The following is a 22,464-nucleotide window of genomic DNA, read 5'->3' as shown; positions in this document are numbered from 1 at the left end:
CCCAAACAGACATTGGAAGTCTGATATGAGTTTTGTAATGTCCTCCACTTGGTCATCTGATAAATGTGCCAGATAGTCCGGCAGGTTTGCCAGTATTTCACCATTACTAAGCCTTGCAACTTGTGGTGGATCTTTACGCATTACCATATCCTCCTCAGCCAACTTTGAAACACATGTTACAGGGGAAATGGCTTCAACCTGACTCTGGGTTGCTTGGTCAGTCCCCCTTGAATGATATAGTTTCATCATATTGACATGACAAAACCTGGTCTTACGGCGACGATCTGGGGTTTGAATAATGTAGTTCGTTTCACCAAGTTTCTTTTCTACCACATATGGTCCAGAGAACTTAGTTTCCAAAGAAGAGCCAGGGATGGGTAGCAAGATCAAAACCTTATCACCAGGGTGAAATTCACGAGTGACTGCTTTCCGGTCATAATGTTGTTTCATTTTGACCTGCTTTGAAGCCAAGACATTTTGCGCAAGAGCACAAGCTGCCTGAAGTCGCTCTCTCATCTTTGAAACATACTCTGGAATACTTTTTACAGAGTGAGAGGGTGAGATTAGCTTGTCTTTAAGGACATTTAAAGGTCCCCTAACCTCATGTCCAAACACAAGTCCAGCAGGACTACAACCTAAAGTGTCTTGCACTGTTCCACGCACGGCAAACAACAGAAATGGGATACCTTCATCCCAGTCCCTCTCTGTATCCATACAGTATTTTCTCAGCATTGCTTTTAATGTCTGGTGAAACCTTTCAAGGGCGCCTTGGCTTTCAGGGTGGTAAGAGCTTGAAGTTACATGCTCCACACCCAGCTGTTTTAGTGCCTGGGCAAAGGTCCTAGACATAAAGTTTGTGCCCTGATCAGTTTGGACAACCTTGGGAAGACCAAATATTGAGAAAAACTTTACCAGAGCTTTGGTAACCATGGGAGCTGTGATCCTCCGCAGGGGCACGGCCTCAGGAAACCTGGTGGAAGCACACATCATTGTCAAGATGAATTGGTTTCCACTTCTTGACTTTGGCAAAGGCCCCACACAATCCACAATCACTCTTCCAAATGGTTCACCCATGACTGGAATTGGGCACAACGGAGCAGGAGGTATAATCTGGTTTGGCTTGCCTGCAACTTGGCAAACATGGCAAGTACGACAATAAAGTGAAACATCAGACTTGAGACCTGGCCAAAAGAAGTGTTTGAGAACATTGTTATAAGTTTTATTTATACCCAAATGCCCCGACAGTGGATGATCATGTGCTAATGCTAGCACCTGCATGCGGTACCTCATTGGCACAACCACCTGATAAATAGTACTCCAGTCCTCCAAGATTTCACCAGCCCAGCGTCGCAACAGAAGACCATCATCAAACACATATGCCACCTTCTTTCCCTGGGCTTCCTCCTGGGTAAGAACAGAAGAATGACATTTCAACAGAGTCATGTCCTGTTTTTGAGCAGCAATGAATTCCTCTCTGGAAGCAGGTAACTTCATCATATCTGGACCTGGAAGAGGAGATGCATTTTCAGACTTGTTAAGTTCAGTCTCTGATCCAGCAGCTTGAGTCTGCTCTGCAGCAAGAAAAGAGTCAGACAAATCAAGACTGTATTTCTTTGACTGGGCCCGCGTGACCACACAAGCAGGGAAAATGTTAGGCATTGGTTCAAAGTCCACGCTTGTGTCAGGTCTGTCCAACACCTCAGGCACAGGTAATACCTTTCCGCCAGCCAAGTCATTCCCCAGAATGAGATCAATCCCCCTTATGGGCAAGGTGGGAAGGACAGCAACCCTGCAAAAACCACTCACAAGAGTCGAGTTAAGGTGGATATTATGCAGTGGTGCAGATACAAAAGTCATTCCAATACCTTGGACAACCACTTTGGACTGACAAGATGACATGACGGGTAAAGACAGAATACCCTCCCGAATGATTGTCTGGGAACCGCCTGTGTCCCTCAGTATTTTGACTTGTCGGCCATCCTTTGGATCCCCTGTCAAGGAAACAAGACCCTGGGTAACAAAGGGTATGAAACAGGGATCTAGTTCATCCTCATGTTTAGCAGTCTGTTTGCTGGAGTGTGACACATTTTTAAGCAACCCAACACCTTTTGTCTGTGCTGCCAAAGCCTTGCTCTTTAATGAAAGGCAGTCAGCAATGACATGGCCTTTTTTATGGCAGTAAAAGCACTCCCTTACATCACGTGGAGAAAGTGGTGGTTGCTTAGCCTTAGCTTCTGACTGAGTGGGGTCAGGTTTTTGTTGACGAATGTTCAAAACTTTATCTGCACGAGGTACAGACACAAATACATTCTTGTGGGTCAACATAAACTCATCAGCGACAATAGCTGCTTTAGACAAAGAGGCCACTTTTTGTTCATTCAAGAAACCACCAGTCTTTCAGGCAACATGTTCTTGAAGTCTTCCAACAGAATTAGTTGGCGAAGGGATTCAAAGTTACCTTTAACCTCACTTGCAGCACACCATTTATCAAAAAGTAGTCCCTTCTCACGTGCAAACTCCACATAGGTCTGGCCATTAGACCTCTTTTGGTTCCGGAATTTTTGCCTGTAAGCTTCAGGTACAAGTTCATAAGCACGCAAGATTGACTTTTTCAGCACATCATATTTCATGCCGTCTTCTGTTGACAGTGATGAAACAACCTCCTGTGCTTTACCTATGAGCTTGCACTGCAAAAGCACAGCCCATATCTCCTTTGGCCACTCTAGTGCCACAGCAATCCTCTCAAATGCATTGAAGTAAGAGTCCACTTCTGACTCCCTAAACACAGGCACCAAAGCAATATTCTTGCTGACATCAAACTTGTTTTTATCTGACACCACCTGTGGAGAATCAGAGTTCACAGATGAACGAGGTGGTGAGTTTCCACGTGAAAGCCTCATAGCTTCTACCTCAAGCTGTTTCAATTTAATCTCCTTTTCGGCTTCAATTTCCAACTTGCGCATTTCAAGTTTGAAATCAAACTCAGCTTTTCTTACCAACTCCCTCTCCTGTGCCTCCAACTGTAGGCGAGCCAGCCGAACCTTGAGTCTGACATTACCACTGGAGCCACTGAGCTCTGGTGACACCGGATCGAACCGTGGTAAAGTCGCAGGGGGCGCCTGTGGCTCTGCCAACCCCTTTGGGGGAGTTTCCATTACAGCAACTCCGTCTTTCGAAGGAGGGAGTCCTAGATCAACAGAAGGAACAGCACAAACATCTACATCCATTTTACTTGAGTCTGCTAGGACTTTAATCTCAATCAGTTTTTGAACAACAATGCTTTTAATTTCAGCTTTTGAAAAGTGTTTTTTCACTGAAATGTCAAAATGTTCAGCCAGACACAACAAGTCGTCCTTACGACACAGTTCCAGCTGTTCATGGCTAGGAGCCTGTACGAATTCCTCTAAGCTGAAGCTCATTTCTAAACAGACACAAGGATCTCTCAAATTATTGTGGATGTCTACAGCTCAGGGAAAATGGTGATCCTGGACGAGCCCCCACTTGTTACGGCCCCCCCCTTTTGTGAGGAGGAGGGGAGTAACCCGACAACCACAAAAACTTGACAGAGTCCAGGTGAATGTTTTAAAAAAGAGGGATTTATTGATAAAAATCCCAGAAGGCTTGTACAAACTGTGGGGGAGAAAGGGACGGTTAGGTGGTGCCAAATCAAAGAAAATAATAAAACAAAACAGGGCCTAACTACCGTCTATGCTAAAGAAAAGAAATAGAAAACAAAAACCCTGCCTACCTAATCTAACAAAAGTTTCCACCAAAACTTTACATGGGTGGCACCCACCTACTTACCTAATGTTTCTAACAGAAAAACACCTACGTGATGACATGTACAGGGTACCCCAAACTTACCTCGCCCTCTAACTCCCACCACAAACCTTCACACCAAGAGCAACAAGACATGCGTCAGGTAAAGTCAGTTCCCCCTCAAGAGATCTCCGGCTGGGATGCTTATATAAGGCCTCCCTGGATGCTGATTGGGCCTTGGTTGACGAGGATCAATCAGGAGAGATTGACACCAGCTTTCCTTACTACCTGTGAAGAGACAAACAAAAGAGAGGGGGAGGGGAAAGAGAAACAAACAGCCTGACAGGCATGTAACAAATGACAAACAGCCTTTTAGGTCTATGAAAGGGATGCCGCATTATTGGAGTCAGATGCTTAACTACAAGAGCACAGATCTGTAGAGATTGGGTGGATGCATGAAACACAGAGAGGTTTAGAACAAATTTGGGTGGAGTCACATCACATGTTGCACAAGAGGAAAAAAAACCCTGAAAGTTATTTTAACCAAGTCTGAATCTGTTGATGGCGAGAGTTTCTGTACCAGCAGGTTTTATTGGCAGTTTTGTATTAGAAAAAGTAAAGAGATGTAGCTTTAATGATGACTAATCTCACTACTCTTAAGTTAGTAGGGGCCATACTGTCACATTCATGTAAGTTTCACTTGTTCTTTGTTAAACATTATCCATCCATCCTTCCATCTATTTTCTTTCACCCTTGTCCCTCAGTGGGGTCGGGAGGGTTGCTGGTGCCCATCTCCAGCTAACGTTCCGGGCGAGAGGCGGGGTCACCCTGGACAGGTCGCCAGTCTGTCGCAGGGCAACACAGAGACACACAGGACAAACATTACTGTTCATTTAATAAAATATAGCACTATTATTTTAAAAGTGGGCCAAAACTATGTAATGTGGTGAGATATTGAGATCTAAATAACAAAGAGTACATTGTTAAAGGGTGAAACTATCCAGAAAGGCTTGACATTTCATTTCTGCTATTACATTAATGCTCCTTTCACAGGCAAGCATAACATGTTCTGTGACTGTTATCACAGCCTGTTTGCATTTAATTTATATCTTCTGGGCTTCAACTGCCAAACCCCCGTCCCAAAACCCCCCCTAAATTAAACCTTTCACTGAACACCTAATTTAAAAATACTAAAATCTAAAAGACTGGCAAGTCAGTTAAAAGTGTTAACCTTTATGTCTATCTCACACTGAGCAGTGTTTTCCATGTGTTGAGGAATGCTGTCGAATGAGTTCTTTAAGGGAGGGACATTCAAGTTCCAACAACCAACAACCATCTCGTTGCAGAGTCATTTCTTTGGTACGGCGCTTCATGGCAGTTATGGTCTCAAGTGTTTGGGTCAGAGTTTTGTGTATTTTCTGTTTGATCGAGTTACCAGAAAGAAGTTTGGGGTGAGTTTTTCTTATTCGCGTTGGACAGACAAAGACTGTCTTCGATGTTAGACAGTCTTTGGTCACATGACAAGGACAAGAAAAACAAAGTGAAACTAAGATCGAGGTGTATGTGTAAAGTGTGCTAATGATTGTCATTTACAGACAGTTTTATATCAACTTGAGTTCTGGTTCCGATTATCAGTTTTTACAGGTATGACTGTTACACTACATCTAGTTTAAAAAAAAAAAAAAGTCTAATCTCTCTTAATCTCTTTGTTTCACAGCGGAGGAGTATTGCACTTTGTACACAGACTCACAAAATAAATACCATGATTTGAAGGAGTGTATATGGCATTGCTGTGGTGATTGCAGTAATAAATATTGCTGCACAAAGAGAAATGAACGTTTCACTGAAGAACAAGCTAACTGTCAAAACTGGTGTGTCTTTGTTTTTCTCTTCCTCATTACCAAATATTTAGTCATAATTCATAGTGTGACTTTCAAAAGATATTATGAAAACATTGCTTTTCTTTATTGAAGGTCTTCCTCCACTCCACACAACATAACTGTTGTGGAGGTAGCAATCATTATTGGTGGAGTTATTCTCTTCATCATCTGTGTGTGTCTTATCATCTGCTTTTGCTCTCCATGTTTGTTCTACAAATTGTGCAGAAAACAACCCAATCAAAGACGAATAGATAAGCCACAATTTCTGCATTACTTTTAGCTTCCACAATAAACAGGTTTTAGTGTTGCAAAGATAAGAAAACTGGACCTTGTAGAAATATTCACACTTCTTGAACCTCTTACTTTGCCATGTTAAAAACACAAACTTAATATCAAAATACATAATTTTTTTATATTAGGATTTTTTGTGATTGAGCAACACAAAGAACCGTGGAGCTAGAAAAAAATGGAACAAAATCTGAAAAGTGACAATCATTTTTATTGAGACCGTGCATAAAAATGGTCTGAATTTTTATTCAATTATCCATCCATCCATCCATCCATCCATCCATCCATCCATCCATCCATCCATCCATCCATCCATCCATCCATCCATCCATCCATCCATCCATCCATCCATCCATCCATCCATCCATCCATCCATCCATCCATTTTCTGCCGCTTATCCGGGGTCGGATCGTGGCAGCTTGTACCATATGCAGGCGGGGTATTTATATCCCCCGCCTGCATATAAATACACCCCCATCACAGTCATCGTTTCAAAAGATAAATTAATTATTTTTTCTTGTTTCCTCAGCTTCTCCATGGTACCCAGCTCCTTTTGTACCAGGGCAGGCGATGTACTCTCTCAGTCCTCCCAATCAGCCTAGCGCACCTCCACTGCCTTCAGATGAAATTGATCTGCCCCCCTACAATCCTATATATACCACAACATTGATCTGAAAGCTTGCTACACAGTTATACTGTGTATTTCAAAGATCTAGTTCAGCCATTTTGGTATTATCATTGTCCTGAAAAACTCACCATAGGGAGATAAATCAGAACAAAATTTGTGGAGAACTGAATATGTGCTACTGCTTTATTGGTGTCTGTTTGTGTAGCTGTCATCTTTCACATCCTTGTGTAAAATGTGAACAAAAGTCAGATATCCTGTTCACATGCAAATGTGAACAGGATTTGCATGTGACTTGCATGTGACTGTAAATTTCTCATTAGGGTCAAATTTACAGTGTGAAATTCAGAGAACTGTTTGTGTGTTCATGTTCATTCATGATCTCTGCAGAAAAGTTCCATTCGTTCTTGGTTTCTCTGTTAAGAGTAAATTGAAAATGAAAGTATGCAAAGCAAACAAAAAGCGCGTTTATCTGACATGACTGAGATTCTTATAGTAGCCCAGAAGAGGGCGCCTCTGACTCTGTTCTTTGTAAATATTTGTGTCTAAACCCATTTCTGCTTCCTGTTTTTCTCTCAGTTTTGTCCAGTTTAGCAATGCATTGTTGTGTGTTAAGTAGGTTTATGGTCACAAGGTCTGCCTTGTTACATTTCTGTTTGGTTGTTAAATATCTGCATAAACTCTGCAGAAGATCATGAATAAACTTCTATTTTTTTTAAAAACAAACACATCTTCCAGTTTTTTGTTGTTCTTGGAGTAAATATGCAGTCATTCAGGTATTCATTTACTTTAAGTCTACAGTAAATGGTTTATTAAACATGGACTAATAAGCAGCTTTCAATTAACTCACCCCCCATCCTATGTAGCTCAGTGATTTTTCTTCTGCTGTTCAACCATTTTGGTTAATTTTAAATTTCCCATAAATACTTGCTGAAATGATGAGACTCTTTTGTACAGCCTTTATTATCCTGTATTGATAAATATATGGCTTGATAAATCCCGTTTGTATCAGAAATCTCTGCATTGGATCAAATTTCAGCACAGTTTAGCTCAGTTTTATCCTGATTCAATTTTGGTTCACACCTGTTAATTTATTTGTGCCCAAAACAGAATACATATATTCCAATAAAATATAGTTATGACAGATAATACCTGGGAAAAAAGAGACAAATCAGTTAGCTTGCGGCCAAGATTTGTTGATTGATCAAATGCGTAGATTTCCGTCAAGTCATTCTGTATAAATAAATAATTCTAGATAAAACAGCAAATAATTAACCACCTCTTCCCCCAGTTTTCCCCCTCTGTATTGTTACGTCTATGTACATCCAACACCTTCTACTGAAAAACATAAAAAACTGAAATCAGATGTCATCAATTGGACAGGGGAGACAATAGAGGGGGATTGTGCGATATTAAACTATTACAGCCAGCGCTCCATCAATTAGGATTTGTGAGCAAGTGAAAATCTTCTGATATTATCATTAGAGTGGAGCCTGAAACATGGGTGTGATGCTGATTTATGGAGACACTAATCTGGAGATCATTCTTATTCTTCTTAATCTGCAAGTATTTTAATATAGCTTCAACTTGTTGATGATTACTCAACAGGACGTTCACGGCTGAAAATTGTTGGTTTGTCTATCTGCAGACTTGTTCCATTAAAATGTGTAAAATTGTATGTTTAAATACAACAATGTTGCTGCATTAAAAAGAGAATTAGGAGACATAAAGACCAGCTAATGTTAACAACTTGGTTGAAATGAAAAGGCACAGACTTTAAAAACAGGACTTAAAATTTTTATCCAAAAACTCAAAAATGGACAAATGTTGCCCTTTAACTCAGGGGTCTAGATAATAAGGATGAGGAGGAACAGAAAATGTACATGCATTGATGTATTGTAAAATATAAGAGCCAGAAAGGGAATGATTGAGAAAAATAGTAAGAAGGATATGACTGGAACAGAGTCTTGAAGGAATATTAGGAACATAGAGGATATTTATAGATTAATCAAAGCACTATTTATTTATCTTCATAATACAAAAATAAAAGATCCAGTTACATGGATGCGAGTTTCCTTTCAGTCGATTCACTCGGTACAACACATAGAGTATAGGATATCACGCCCCCGCGTGGCCTAATTGAAGACACCTTTAATCACGCCTTTAGGCAAATGACGTGTGATGACGGGTGGCAGGCCCCACCTGCATATAAATACACCCCCATCACAGTCATTATTCTGTTCTTATGCTCTTCACCTTGCTGAGAATACCTAATTTCTAACCCGTGCTTTCTAGCTGCTGATAGCTAGCATCGCTCTTGTTTTTTCCAAAACTAGCTTAACTGCTCATGTTAGTGTTTGCTACTGCTGCCTGCTGGTTAGCGTGTCTGCCCGCAGAACTCTACACTGTAAAAAATAAAACATAGATTTTATGGTAAAATGCCAGCAGCTGGGATTGCCGAAAATCCACCGTAAAACAAAGAAATGTTTTACCTGTAATTTTTTTTATGGTTAAATTTTGGCAACCCCGGTTGCCAGCGTTTTACCGTAAAACAAAAAAACAGGTTTTACCCATAATTGTATTTTACGGTTGAATGTTGGCAACCGCGGCTGCTGCCGTTTTACCGTAAAAAAAAATACATAAATAAATTTTACCTGTATGTCATAATGGAGTCTAATTTCTTAACCCACATGCAGAACACCAGGCAGAGAACAGAAATCAGTTAAATAAGTTTATTGTAAACACAAAATATCACAGGAGGCGAGGAGCAAGTGAGACTGACAACAGGGTAATACAAAGAGGATTGGTTTACTGCGGAGGTGTCAGTGGAACTCTGGCAACCAGTAGGTCCAAAGCATCACGAGGAATAACCTGAGGAAGAAGAACAAAGAGATATCACTTGAAGTCCACAACAGGAGATCACAATGAGATGCATGGAGGGCTGGAGTACCAAATACTGGCTAACACTCTGGATCTGAAGTGTCGGCAGCGCCGTCGTCATATACTCCTCCAGATGATCTGATTATTTGCAGCTGTGCAGGAATCCAAGAATCAACAGCAACGCTCTCAGGAGGGAACAGTATCTTGGCTGATCCACTCTGATGGTAAAAGAGGGGGAAAGCAGCTAAAAGGAACCATTCCAACAACCTGGGTTCCCAGCACTGTAAATAGTTTTTACGGTGGAATTTTGCCAACCCCTTTTCTTTGCTCTCTTTTTTCCATCCTTTTCACTTTGCCGCTTCATGGAGCTCCACTCACGTTAACTTAGTAGGCTCAGCTGGTGACAAGCTTTACCCAGAATGCACTTGGAGACAATAAGGACGATCCACTTGTAATTTAATGTGTCATAAAGTTAAATGTAAGAGTGAAAATTCGCCAGTCACGTAGGACAACATTTTATTCAATATTTTACACTCACTATGTCACTAAAATCGGTTTTGGAAAGTTTTTAGCAACCGTGAGTCAACAATGACTGGAGCTTGCTATATAATCTACTGGGGCACTGTTTACGATAATCCTACATACATCATACTCAACAGCAGAGACTCTTCCTTCTCAAGTTCTCGTCAGTCTTGATAAAGGGTTGGATCCCTTAAGTCATATGCTGCCTCCCATCTGGGCTGCTCGCTGCCCCCTCAGGCCCCTCCGTAGCTCCGCCACTGCTGTCGACCAAAATTCCCAGTATTTTACAGTATTTTCTAAAATACAGTAAATGTCTGTAAATTACAGTATCTTACCGTATTTCCTAAAATACGGTAAGATACCGGCAGCTGTGGTTTTCCCTTAGTAAAATTGGTCATATCCTTTTGGTAAATTAATGATGCTGACGGTACTGAAAAATTAGGTGGAATTGCCCTTTACCCAACTTCACCTTCATCCAAGCAGCAGGGCCTACCATACAGTTGTGACAAATCTATGGTGTCCTAAAATTAAATAATCCCAAATACATCGTTTAATCAAATTCTCTCATAATGATGTAGGAGTTTGCCCCGCAATCGGTGGATTGCCAGTTTTATACCTGGTCTTCCTTTGAGATTTCAGTTTGATATATTAAAGTCATTATAGATTTAGTTATTAAAAAACAAACCCAAGTATCATACCAGCATTCTAATCTATGTAAATTACTTTTGCAGTCTGGTTTATGGTTTTACATCATAGATATAAACATCAGCAAGGAGTGCTGTGGTGGCGCTGGGGTGTATCACAACCCATGTATTGAGGCCTTAGTCCTCATGGTGGTGGTTGCAGGTTCAATTCCCGGCCTGGTGACATTTGCTACGTCTTCCCCAGCTCTCATAACCCTCCTTTCTGTCAAACTACTTTTGAATAAAGGCCAACAGAACCTTTTAAAAAAAAAAAAACATCAGCAAAATTTGGAATTTTGGCTGATAAATTCCATTAATTTTAAGGTAATTAGCTGCAGGCAATATTACAAAAATATTTTTTCGGAATTTTATAATTACTTAGATTTTTACAATAGATTTCTGTTTTCTACATTTCAAAATCACCTGCAATATATGTTTATGGAGTTATTGTAATTCCATGTATTTTCTACAGTAATTAAGTGCTTTTTATATAGTCAGCACCTGTAACTATTTTACCATTTTTTGCCGTAAATTTATGGACTTATTTTACAGTGTTGACTGACGGTGATTCCACGTATTTTCTACAGTAATAAAATGTTTCAGATTTTACGGTCAGAAACAGTTATATTTTACCATTTTTTACCGTGAAATTTACTGACTTTTTTTTTACAGTGTACATTAATGCTCCTTTCACAGGCAAGCATAACATGTTCTGTGACTGTTATCACAGCCTGTTTGCATTTAATTTAATATCTTCTGGGCTTCAACTGCCAAACCCCCGTACCAAAAACCCCCCTAAATTAAACCTTTCACTGAACACCTAATTTAAAAATACTAAAATCTAAAAGACTGGCAAGTATATATACATATCAGTTAAAAGTGTTAACCCTTATGTCTATCTCACACTGAACAGTGTTTTCCATGTGTTAAGGAATGCTGTCGAATGAGTTCTTTAAGGGAGGGACATTCAAGTTCCAACAACCAACAACCATCTCGTTGCAGAGTCATTTCTTTGGTACGGCGCTTCATGGCAGTTATGGTCTCAAGTGTTTGGGTCAGAGTTTTGTGTATTTTCTGTTTGATCGAGTTACCAGAAAGAAGTTTGGGGTGAGTTTTTCTTAATTCGCGTTGGACAGACAAAGACTGCCTTCGATGTTAGACAGTCTTTGGTCACATGACAAGGACAAGAAAAACAAAGTGAAACTAAGATTGAGGTGTATGTGTAAAGTGTGCTAATGATTGTGATTTACAGACAGTTAGGTTTTTATCTGTTTGACTGTTACACTTTAATGATACATCTAGTTTTTTAAAACAGTAATCTCTCTTGATATGTTTCACAGCGGAGTATTGCACTTCGTACACAGATTCACAAATATCATAATTTGAAGTTGTGTGAAAAGTATTGCTGTAGTGAATGCAGTAATAAATATTTGTTGCAGAAACAAAAATTAGCTGAAGAGCAATAGGCTAACTGTTAAAACTGGTGTGTCTCTGTTTTTCTCTTCCTCATTACCAAATGTTTAGAATTTATTCATAGTGTGACTTTCAAAAAATGTTGTGAAAACATCGTTTGCTTTTCTTTTTTGAAGGTTCAGCCACTTTGGAGACGATCAAATCATTATTGCCATTATTGTTGGAGTTATTCTCTTCATCACCTGTGTGTGTCTTATCATCTGCTTTTGCTCTCCATGTTGCTGCTTCTACAAATTGTGCAGAAAACCACCCAACCAAAGACAAACAGGTAAGCCACAATTTCTGCATTACTTTTAGCTTCTACAATCAACAGGTTTTAGTGTCGCAAAGATACATACGGAAGAGGATTAGGGCCACTGAAAAAAAATAAAAACAGTTCTGACTTTAATCTCATAATTCTGAGATTAAAGTCATAATTCTGAGATTAAAGTCAGAATTCTGAGAAAAAAGTCAGAATTCTGACTTTAATCTCAGAAATTAGAATTCTGAGATTAAAAGTCAAAATTCTGAGATTTTGACTTTTAATTTTGGCCCTAATCCTCTTCCGTAGATACGAATACTGAACCTTGCATAAATATTCACACTTCTTTGAACCTCTTCATACTTTGAAGGTAACCTGCAAGAGAGGGGAGCGGCTGTAAAAAATCAATGGGCTCACTGTGAAGTGAGTGCACCCACTAATCAGGCGTGACTGATTAGTTTTTGAAAAACTATCTAAAACACGACTTAATCAGTTAATTTTTTTTCTTTTTTTCATTTTATATTGTTTCTGATCAGCAGCGGTGCAATACGTCAACCGCTGAAGGTTTTGAGTCGATCTCAGCATAGGTGACACACTGAACGCCGCCAGGACGCTGAGACTAGCACGTCCTCCTCTGACTCCTTATCAAAACGTTCATAACTTTATTAAAGAACAGGAAACCCGACGAGGGTCCCCGTTGTCAATCAGTGTTGCTTCCTAAGTGGACAGTTTGATTTCACAGAAGTTTGATTTACTTGGGAGTTATATTTTGTTGTTTAAGTGTTCCCTTTATTTTTTTGAGCAGTGCATATCAGTGGCGGGCCGTGCATTTCACACCTAGGCCTTCAGTAGTGCTCCGTCTGAATCAATCCAACCCTCAATAACTATTTTATGGCTATAAAACTATTGCAGGTACAGCTGCGACACACATAAAAAAAGCATCAAAAATAACCTGATAACATTGCAATATTATTTGGGAATGTAGCAACATTTTACTCACCAAAAATCCTGATTATTTGTACACAAAATCCATCCTCCTTTCTTTCCTCAAGAAGATTTCAATTACTCTGTTGTGCAGATTATCCGTGCGTTTCAGTTCCATCAAGAAGTCCTTTTCTATCGCCATCGAAGCTAATGCTGAAAGTCGAGCCTGCCCTGTCGTATTTCTGGCTTAAGTTTTAATTCGCTTAAGGGCTGAGAATGTCTGTTCAACAGAAGCTGTAGACACGGGGATGGTCACCGCCAAACACACAGAAACATCGTTGCTTCTAAGTGTCCCCGGCAGTGCTTTGATGCCTCGTTACTGCCTTGGTTAGGCAAGTCAAATTTACAAATCCAGTGTGGTTCCAAACACAATGTCGATCAGTGGCAAATAACAAGCACTCCCAGACAGGGGTGGAGCTATAGAGGAGGCTTGAGGGGCGACTGCCCCCGGGCCCGGGTCGGATGGGGGCCCGGGTCTGGAGGTGCCACAGAGGGAGGAATGGTTTCAAGTCGCTTAAATGTCTGATTATAGACGGAGAAAGTGCGCCCTCGCCTGTTGAGAAAGATGTATTTAATGTTAAAGTGAACAGTTTCAGTTTCGTTCCTCGGAGCCTGTGAGCCAGGAGTACCGCTCGTAGTTAGTAGACTGAAAGTGGAGGACAAATCCTTTTCCCGGTTGTGACAGGCTTGCTAGCTTCGGAGTTGCCCGACCTTGCTTAACAATGTCCAGCTTTTCTTGAAAAGTCCGTCTTGAAAATTGCTTTGACAGTAAATCTCCTACCAAATCCATTTCTCCTCCTCCTTCAGCCATTGTGGGTTGACAAATCAAGACAACAATATCTTTGCTTGTGCAGCTCGCTACAGATGCAGTTTGCTAGCTCTGGCAGTACACTGTTTGACTATCCAATCAAAGCGTGTGAATACGCTGACGTTTCCGTGCTCCTGCTAGAGGGCCTTGGTGTCGCCAACTCAAAATCTGATTGGTTGAAGCAACAGTTTGATCGATATTTATTTTATGCTACATAGCCCGCAGAACTGATTGTGAAGGCCTCCAGGCAGATTTATTTGACCCTGGCAACAAATAGTGGCTGAAATGTGATTGATTAAATACTTAAATATGAAAATACACGTCTGGAAACAGCGCAACCAGGGGGCTAGCAATGAAAGGAAGCGGACAGACCATTTGGAATTATTTAATTCATGGACAAAATATAATTAACATCAGTCTGTGATTCAGATATTTTTAGGCCAGCAGAGAAGGCCTTACAGGTCTTGACGGCCCATATGTTTTATATATATATATAAAACACAAACATATCTGGCGATCGTGTGACAGTCAAACTAAATGTGTTGCTTTCTCCAGTAGTAACAAACATGCCCCAGCCTCACTACTCACCATCTGGATCTCAAGCACAGCCTCCAGATTACCAGGCCGTGGCGGGAGACGAGGGCTCCACGGCGCCTGCCACCCCGCCACCATCATATATGGAGAGCAGTAAGTTGTTTCATTAGCTGCCGAACCTTGTTTCAACCTCTGACTGTACGACTTATTCATAAAGACAATCAGAAGATAATCCTAGAAGTCCAGGTCAGTCTCTTGAGAATATCTAATCAATTCTTTAGCATATTTCTAGTCCTTTCATTTACCATGAAGTCAGATTTAGTCCTGATGTGTATGGATGCAAAAACAAAATGTGTTTTATGGGAGCTTCCAGTTAGCATCAGGCAACCCAGCTCAACTGATATGCTTTGATATCATTCTTCTCTGCTAAATGGAACCATTACACATCTAACAATATTATAGTTAACAGCTGGAAAGAAATTTTACCCATCTGAAGCTCAGGCATTAACATTTGTATTCTAATGAAACAATAAATCCAGAAAATTATGTGGAAAGCAACATTTTATTTTTGATGTTGAATTAGTTTAAATTAGCAGCGAGGTGTAGTGTTAAAACAGCTTGCACAGCTTGCAATTTTTTAAACAAATTAATATAAAAAGACATGTTTCTGTTATGACAAGCAATAGAAACTGTACATCTGGTACATCATGCTCGAAAGCTTTGCCCCTCACTACTACGTTTTGGGTGTGACAGCTATTTATCGTCTCAAAAGATACATTAATTATTTTTTCTTGTTTCCTCAGCTTCTCCATGGTACCCAACTCCTTTTGTACCAGGGCAGGCGATGTACTCTCTCAGTCCTCCCAATCAGCCTAGCGCACCTCCACTGCCTTCAGATGAAATTGATCTGCCCCCCTACAATCCTATATATACCACAACATTGATCTGAAAGCTTGCTACTCAGTTAAACTGTGTATTTCAAAGATCTAGTTCAATTGTTTTGGTATTGTCATTGTCCTGAAAAACTCACTATAGGGTATTAAATTAGGACAATATTTGTGGAGAACTGAATATGTGCTACTGCTTTATTGGTGTCTGTTTGTGTAGCTGTCATCTTTCACATCCTTGTGTAAAATGTGAACAAAAGTCAGATATCCTGTTCACATGCAAATACTGTATTTTCTCATTAGGGTCAAATTTACAGTGTGAAATTCAGAGAACTGTTTGTGTGTTCATGTTCATTCATGATCTCTGCAGAAAAGTTCCATTAGTTCTTGGTTTCTCTGTTAAGAGTAAATTGAAAATTAAAGTTTGCAAAACAAACAAAAAACGCGTTTACCTGACATGACTGAGTCACAAGGTCTGCATTGTTATATTTCTGTTTGGTTGTTAAATATCTGCATAAACTCTGCAGAAGATCATGAATAAACTTTTTTTTTTTTTAAAAACAAACACATCTTCCAGTTTTTTTGTTGTTCTTGGAGTAAATATGCAGTCATTTAAGTATTAATTTACTTAAGTCTACGGTAAATGGTTTATTAGACATGGACTAATAAGCAGCTTTCAATTAACTCACTCCCCATCCTATGTAGCTCAGTGATTTTTCTTCTGCTGTTCAACCATTTTGGTTAATTTTAAATTTCCCATAAATACTTGCTGAAATGATGAGACTCCTTTGTACAGCCTTTATTATCCTGCATTGATAAAGATATGGCTTCATAAATCCCATTTGTATCAGAAATCTTTGCATTGGATCAAATTCCAGCACAGTTTAGTGAATAAATAGTAAACAAATAAATAATTCTAGATAAAACAACAAACAATTAACCCCCTCTTACCCCAGTTTTTCCCCTCTGTATTGTCCCTCTATGTACATCCAACACCTTCTAAAAAAACATAAAACACTGAAATCAGGTGTCATCAATTGGACAGGGGAAACAATGGAGAGGTGTTGTGCGATACTAAACTATTACAGCCAGCGCTCAATTAGGATTTGTGATCAAGTGAAAATCTTCTGATATTGTCATTAGAGTGGAGCCTGCAACATGGGTGTGACCCCTTGGACCTAAGAAAACTTATATGCTGACTGACTTTCTACTTTCTTTTGACATCAAATTTTTTGTAAATGTTTTTTAAATTGCATCAAAGCTTTCTCGTAAAAAGATTAGAAGTGGTTAAATGTGGTTAAATCTAACACAAAGACTTTTCTGGACTTAAGACACAGTGCTTCATAATGTTGACCCTGAACTCCACACATGATGATTCAGTAATATATAAATATATAGGAAAGCAGCCAATGCAGAATAAATATTTAAGAGTTCAGTATTTAAGAAGGTTTATAGAACATCGGATCTTTGGCCCTTGAAAGCAAACAGACAAACACACCATGAAAGTGAGACGGTGTCAGATTTAGTCCTGCAGTAGAAGAGGATTACTCACCTTAAAGCTTTGGGGGGAAAGCCGAGTCATAACCCTATTTAATAAATTGCCCTGTTTCAAATTTTAGGTTACATTCGTGCTAAATGTCATTGCCAGTCCACCACAGCCTTGCAGTCCGTTTTGCCTTTTCCTGTGGGCTTGTGTGTGGTCAAGACTTTGTATGCATACATTTAATCCCATAATAACCAGCATCACTCCCTCCTATAGCGCTGTCCATTAATCAATACAGTCACAGTGCTGACTGCAACTATCTCAGTTATCACACTGATGGACTAAATAGGGAAAGCTGACCCTGATTGTACACTGCTGCTGCCGCCTTCAGAAACAAACCCTCTCCTTGAAGTGTGGCTCAGACTGCTAATGAGCCTTTTGTAGTGGGATTTTACCCTGTCAGATAATCTTTAGATGTAGCCATCTTTGTAGTTTCCCCTTCTCCTTTAGGCCTGTGTTCTGTTTTAGCTTCTTCTCTTCCCACTCGCTGAATGTGCTTTGTTCTGTCTCAAGGTTTCTGGCTGTCTGCCCAAGCTGCCATTACAATATTTTCAGCTTGTTTCTCAACATCCCAGCGGTCCTGTTTTCTTTTTACTGCTCTGCAGCACTGTAGAGTCCTTCAGATATTTCTGTCTCAAACTGAAGGTTTTCAGCACACATGCTGTTATATTAAATATCAAGTTAAATTTAACTATAGTACATGGTAATATTGGACTTCATGTGCATGAAAAAGATACAAAATGAACAAACATAGACATAAAAGAAGCACAAATATATGAAACACAAACAAGGAGTATTACTTATAAAGCAGAGAAAGTTAATGAAATAAATAACACTTATCAGAGTAAAACACGTAATTGTACATTTTATGCTCTAGCCTTTATTATTTGATTGTGTCATCTAATTATCATTAGATTGAGATTTTTTTCCCCTGGTACTTTGTAGAAATTTGCACGTTAACTTGACTAATACCAACAAACCTGCCTAGCATGGTCATCTTCAGATGAAGATACAATCTGTGGCCTCAGAAATAAATGTACAGTTTAGCAGCTAAAAATAAGCTGGCGTCACATATATAGAGTTTCCCAATGAAAGAGGTTTCTAAACAGGTGGTGACGACAGAAAACTGCTTTTAAATGATGCCATAAGAACAGCAGGGGGCAGACAGAGTTCAACACCATAGTTGACGAATCCAGACAAATCACATGAGGAGATTTTAGCCTCCTGTTAGTTGAAGCTGGTATACTGATGCTGATTTATGGAGACACTAATCTGGAGATCATTCTTTTTGCAACTGCAACAGGGAAATTGTTGGTTTGTCTATCTGCAGACTTGTTCAATTAAAATGTGTAAAATTTTATGTTTAAATACAACAGTGTTGCTGCATTAAAAAGAGAATTAGGAGACATAAAGACCAGCTAATGTTAACAACATGGTCGAAATGAAAAGGCACAGACTTTAAAAACAGGACTTAACAACATCTTTATCCAAAAACTCAAAAATGGACAAATGTTGCCATTTAACTCAGGGGTCTAGATAACAAGGATGAAGAGGAAAAGAAAATGAAATGTACAAGATGTATTGATGTATTGTAAAATATATGAGCCAAAGAGGGAATGATTAAGAAAAATAGTAAGAAGGATAGGACTAGAATAGAGTCTTCAAGGAATATTAGGAACATAGAGGATATTTATAGATTAATCAAAGCACTATTTATTTATCTTCATAATACAAAAGTAAAAGATCCAGTTTCATGGACGTGAGGTAATGTTGCTACACACTCATGTACAGTAGGTGGCGGCAGTGATGGGAAGTAACGAAGTAGAAGTACTTCGTTACTGTACTTAAGTACAATTTTCGTGTATCTGTACTTTACTTTTTTAATAATGGGTACTTTCTACTTTTACTCCACTACATTTTACAGTAAGTATCTGTACTTTCTACTTCACTACATTTCAGGGACTTAAGGTGGCGCCGTAAAATCCAAGCAATAACGTGACTTAAGTGTCTGTTGTCACCCATCGCCTCCCTCTTTACTCGCATGCAGAGCTCCAAGAAATGTGCAGTGGTTTCCTCTGAGCGGGAGAAGATGTCTGTCTAATCGTCAGTAATATAATAGCGCTACATAAATTATAGATATGACGACATGTAAAATCAGCAGCGCTTCTCTTTCACAGACGGTGGGGACTTCGTCCAACTTTTAGCGTCACTTCGAAGGAAAGCTTAAAGAAAGGTAAGATCTGTGGACGTGATGCTAGCAAAGCTAGTTGTACTGACTGAGACACAGATGTTGCATCTGCGATGAAAAAAATGTTGTCACTCATGCCCTGAATTATTGTGTGGAGGTGTTGACTGAGGTGGCGCAAATATGGGACCAAAGTCTGCATTGATATGACATTCAGGAATGATCCGATTCTTCTGGACGGATCTTTACTGATTACATTTATTTCAGCTCTAAGTATTTAATATTTAGGTGTTTTATGGGAATGTGGATCTTTCAGATCAATTTGAGAAGCAATTTTGATAGGTAAAACTTAATTTTTTTGTGTCATGTAGCGCAGGGTGCTGGTCTTGACTTGGTCTTGGGTAGGTGGTCTTGACTACAACTCTGCTACGTGGCTCCTCGGTTGCATGTCCTCCCCCACCCACCTTCTTTCCATCCCCTTTCTGTTGGATTTCTTTAAAAATAAAAACCACTAGTTGCAAAAAAAGTGAAGTTCATGCTGTTAGGACAAGAAACAAGATGTTTCCATCCCTGAAATTATGATGCATAGAATCACATATCTAAGTCTAAACTATTTTACAGAGAGTAAACATAATAAAAACATGCTTTACCTGTGGCATTGTTCATTAAAATGGCACATTTCTAATGTATTAAAATGAAATATGATTGGTACACTTAATGATATTGTATTAGGGATTAGGTAATGCATTCAGCAAGTACTTTTATTTTTAATACTTAAGTATTTTTAAAGGCCAGTACTTTTTTACTTTTACTTAAGTACAAATGTTAATGTGGTAGTTTTACTTTTACTTTAGTACATTTTTGTCTGTGTATTTGTACTTTTACTTAAGTAAATTTTTTGAGTACTTTCTCCACCACTGTGTGGCGGTATGCACCTGGAAGCTGAAGAGAAGAGAAGAAGAAATGTTACCTGCGGAAATAGAGCAAACCTCCGATATACAAACCATGCAAACAGTTATAATGGCAGAATTAGTGCACTCAATGTGTTACTCAAAACATTTTTACCTTGTCAGCCAACACTGAGATTAAGACAACAGGCAAGAAAATTACCCAAGTCGTACAACAGTAAGATTATAAGGTTAATATAACTTTGTGAGGTTATCAACTTCAAAGCCCAAGTCTTCACAGCCAGAGGAAGAATGAGGGGCATAAAGTCTCATTGGATGCGAGTCTGTGAAAGCTGTGTTGGATACATTTGGCACAACAAAACGGGTGAGTAACGACTTAAATAATACCAGTTTGTGAAAATATGCCTTCAGAAAAATGCTTAAATTTAAATGTTAGCATAAAAAAGTGCTTAAATGGAAATACCGCAGTTACTGCAGCAGATGTTTTCACGCTGCCATGGAGCCATTGGAATTTACACACATCAAGCATATTTCTTCAATTATTTGATATTTTATTTGACCAAAATTTATTTATCACTACCATTGATTCTGACAAAATGCAGGGTGTTTACAGCTCGTTACATTCATGCAGATAAACATGTGACAGTTTCTGCCATGGACCACTTTTTTTTTTCTTTCTAGAAACTAGGATAAAAATAGCTATTTGGGACAGGTCACATGAAATATCTTCAGCTTAATACTAAACCATAATTAAAATGACTGTGAACTTTTAATTTAGTTTTAATTAACGCAGTTAATTTAAACTTCAAACAACTGTAAACTAGGCAGCCTTTGTGCTCCACTAAAATCATGAACGCTCCATTAACAAATTACACAGCAGTCTAAACTAAAGAAATTTAACCCACTCTTTCACTTCAACTCCAACAAAATGTGAGAGAGACGTCTTGACAGCATGGTCCAAGAATCTCACCTGTTTGTGCGACTGCTCTGCATCTGTTTGTGCGAGGTTTATTGAGGCAAACAGTTGAAGTGACACACTGACAGCTGCTCACAGACTTACCCAAGTGAAACAGAGCTCAATCACTTAAAAGTGTTACGGCCTCTGCCTCATGTCCAGTCAGTTTTTCCTGAGGCCCACCTCTATTATTGTGCCTGGCCATCCCTTTTAGTCTCTTATGTTTCTCTTCTCTCTGCTTGGCTGCACTTCATGACCACAGTCCAAACTTTCCAACTCTTCCTTACAAACCTCTTTGTAAGGAGAGGTTTGCCTCTCATTTCTGCATCTTACTCTTAGGTTTAGCAATGTAACTGTAGTTTTACAGTGTACAACTACAAACTAGTCCCTTCCAGATTACTGCAAGTCAGATGTAAAATGTCTTAATCTTTATTTAGCTGTTAACGTTTTGACTTTCAAAGATACAACTCTTTATTTTTCTCTTTATGGCACTCAGCCTTACAAGCACCCGGAGCAGAGAGGTGCAGAAGAACCCAGAAAGGACCGTGTGAACTCAACAGGTAAAACAGTCAAGTGTCTTTACGCCTTCTCTCACTCTGTTCACTATCCTCCAAGTATCCTGACAACCTTGCCTGGTATTTTGGCTCCGGTCCCCTGAGTGTTGATGTCAGCTGAGTGAAGAAGAAGGGGAGGGAGGAGTGGACAGGCTGAAAGAGAGAGGGGAGGGGGAGGAGTGAGCGGGCTATTCAAGGCACTTGTCCTCTGTCTCCCTGTGAGCATAAAGGAGGGGGGAGGCGCACATGCATTGAGAGGAGCCCACTTGCACACACACATAGTAGTAGCAGCCGCATTTCCACAGCCCGCTCTTCAGACTGACAGCAGCACACGGAGTTGAGAGCCAGCACAACAGAGAGAGGAGGACAGAGGGCTGGTGACAAGGAAATCATCTACAGAGGACAGGAAAGAAGAGATTTACTCAGGATTTGCAGCTTTTTCAGCACCCTGGGAACCATAAAAGGAATCTCCACTCTGCTCTTCTTCAGCTGAACTTTCTCTGCTGGACAACCTGCTCTCTGCTATGGCAGCCCTGATGGGACATGGGGACTCGGCGGCTTCCCTCTCATCCGTCTCCTCTCATCCTTGGGTGTTCTTCCTCTTGGCTCTCTCCTCTCTCTTGAGTCAGGTCTGCTGCTTTAATCTGGACACCACTCACACACTGCACAAGCTGGGAGATCGGGGGACCTTCTTTGGTTTCTCCGTGGCACTTCACCAGCAGCTTAACCCCGAGCCTCAAAGCTGGTGAGTTGGT

At 39.8% G+C, this 22,464-nt stretch overlaps 2 protein-coding genes across 13 annotated transcripts in view; both read left to right on the top strand.

Annotated features, from left to right (window-relative positions):
• The first annotated feature begins 4,990 nt into the window (after positions 1 to 4,990).
• Positions 4,991 to 16,343, top strand: LOC103464621 (uncharacterized). 9 transcript variants are annotated; one of them, XR_014087548.1, is made up of 6 exons: positions 4,991 to 5,210; positions 5,355 to 5,403; positions 5,477 to 11,744; positions 12,227 to 12,378; positions 14,699 to 14,830; positions 15,481 to 16,343. XR_014087548.1 is itself a non-coding variant. In XM_081607013.1 (4 exons), exons 1-4 carry the CDS (start codon positions 11,571 to 11,573, stop codon positions 15,551 to 15,553), a joined length of 402 nt encoding a protein of 133 aa, XP_081463139.1. In that variant the 5' UTR covers positions 5,012 to 11,570; the 3' UTR covers positions 15,554 to 16,343. The 9 variants fall into 9 exon arrangements, 2 of the variants coding, with proteins under 2 accessions (XP_081463139.1, XP_081463138.1); XR_014087550.1 differs by lacking the exon at positions 5,355 to 5,403 and having other exon boundaries at positions 6,457 to 11,744; XR_014087549.1 differs by lacking the exon at positions 5,355 to 5,403.
• Positions 16,344 to 20,288: 3,945 nt separating this feature from the next.
• itga7 (integrin, alpha 7) overlaps positions 20,289 to 22,464 on the top strand; it is a 36,047-nt gene continuing 33,871 nt past the window's right edge. Inside the window, exons 1-2 of one of the 4 annotated variants that reach the window (XM_008408512.3) lie at positions 20,289 to 20,564; positions 21,652 to 21,715. In XM_008408512.3, the coding sequence (XP_008406734.2) occupies positions 20,492 to 20,564; positions 21,652 to 21,715 (137 nt within the window). In that variant the 5' untranslated portion in view covers positions 20,289 to 20,491. Of the gene's footprint in view, positions 20,565 to 21,651; positions 21,716 to 21,939; positions 22,455 to 22,464 lie in introns of those variants that run through there. The other 3 variants (XR_533654.3, XM_008408510.3, XM_008408511.3) reach the window with 3 other exon arrangements.

This window comes from Poecilia reticulata, chromosome 5 (assembly GCF_904066995.2).
Source record: "Poecilia reticulata chromosome 5, P_reticulata-male-v2, whole genome shotgun sequence".
Lineage (NCBI taxonomy): Eukaryota > Metazoa > Chordata > Actinopteri > Cyprinodontiformes > Poeciliidae > Poecilia > Poecilia reticulata.
This window is presented reverse-complemented; position numbering and strand designations above follow the sequence as displayed.

Excerpts from the sequence above, each read along its gene's own strand:
- LOC103464621 (XM_081607012.1), top strand. The coding sequence starts at position 11,571 with ATGCTGTCGAATGAGTTCTTTAAGGGAGGGACATTCAAGTTCCAACAA. Across the intron at positions 11,745-12,352 it reads TTACCAGAAAGAAGTTTGGG|AAAACCACCCAACCAAAGAC; the intron begins GTGAGTTTTTCT and ends CAAATTGTGCAG. Across the intron at positions 14,831-15,480 it reads ACCATCATATATGGAGAGCA|CTTCTCCATGGTACCCAACT; the intron begins GTAAGTTGTTTC and ends TTGTTTCCTCAG.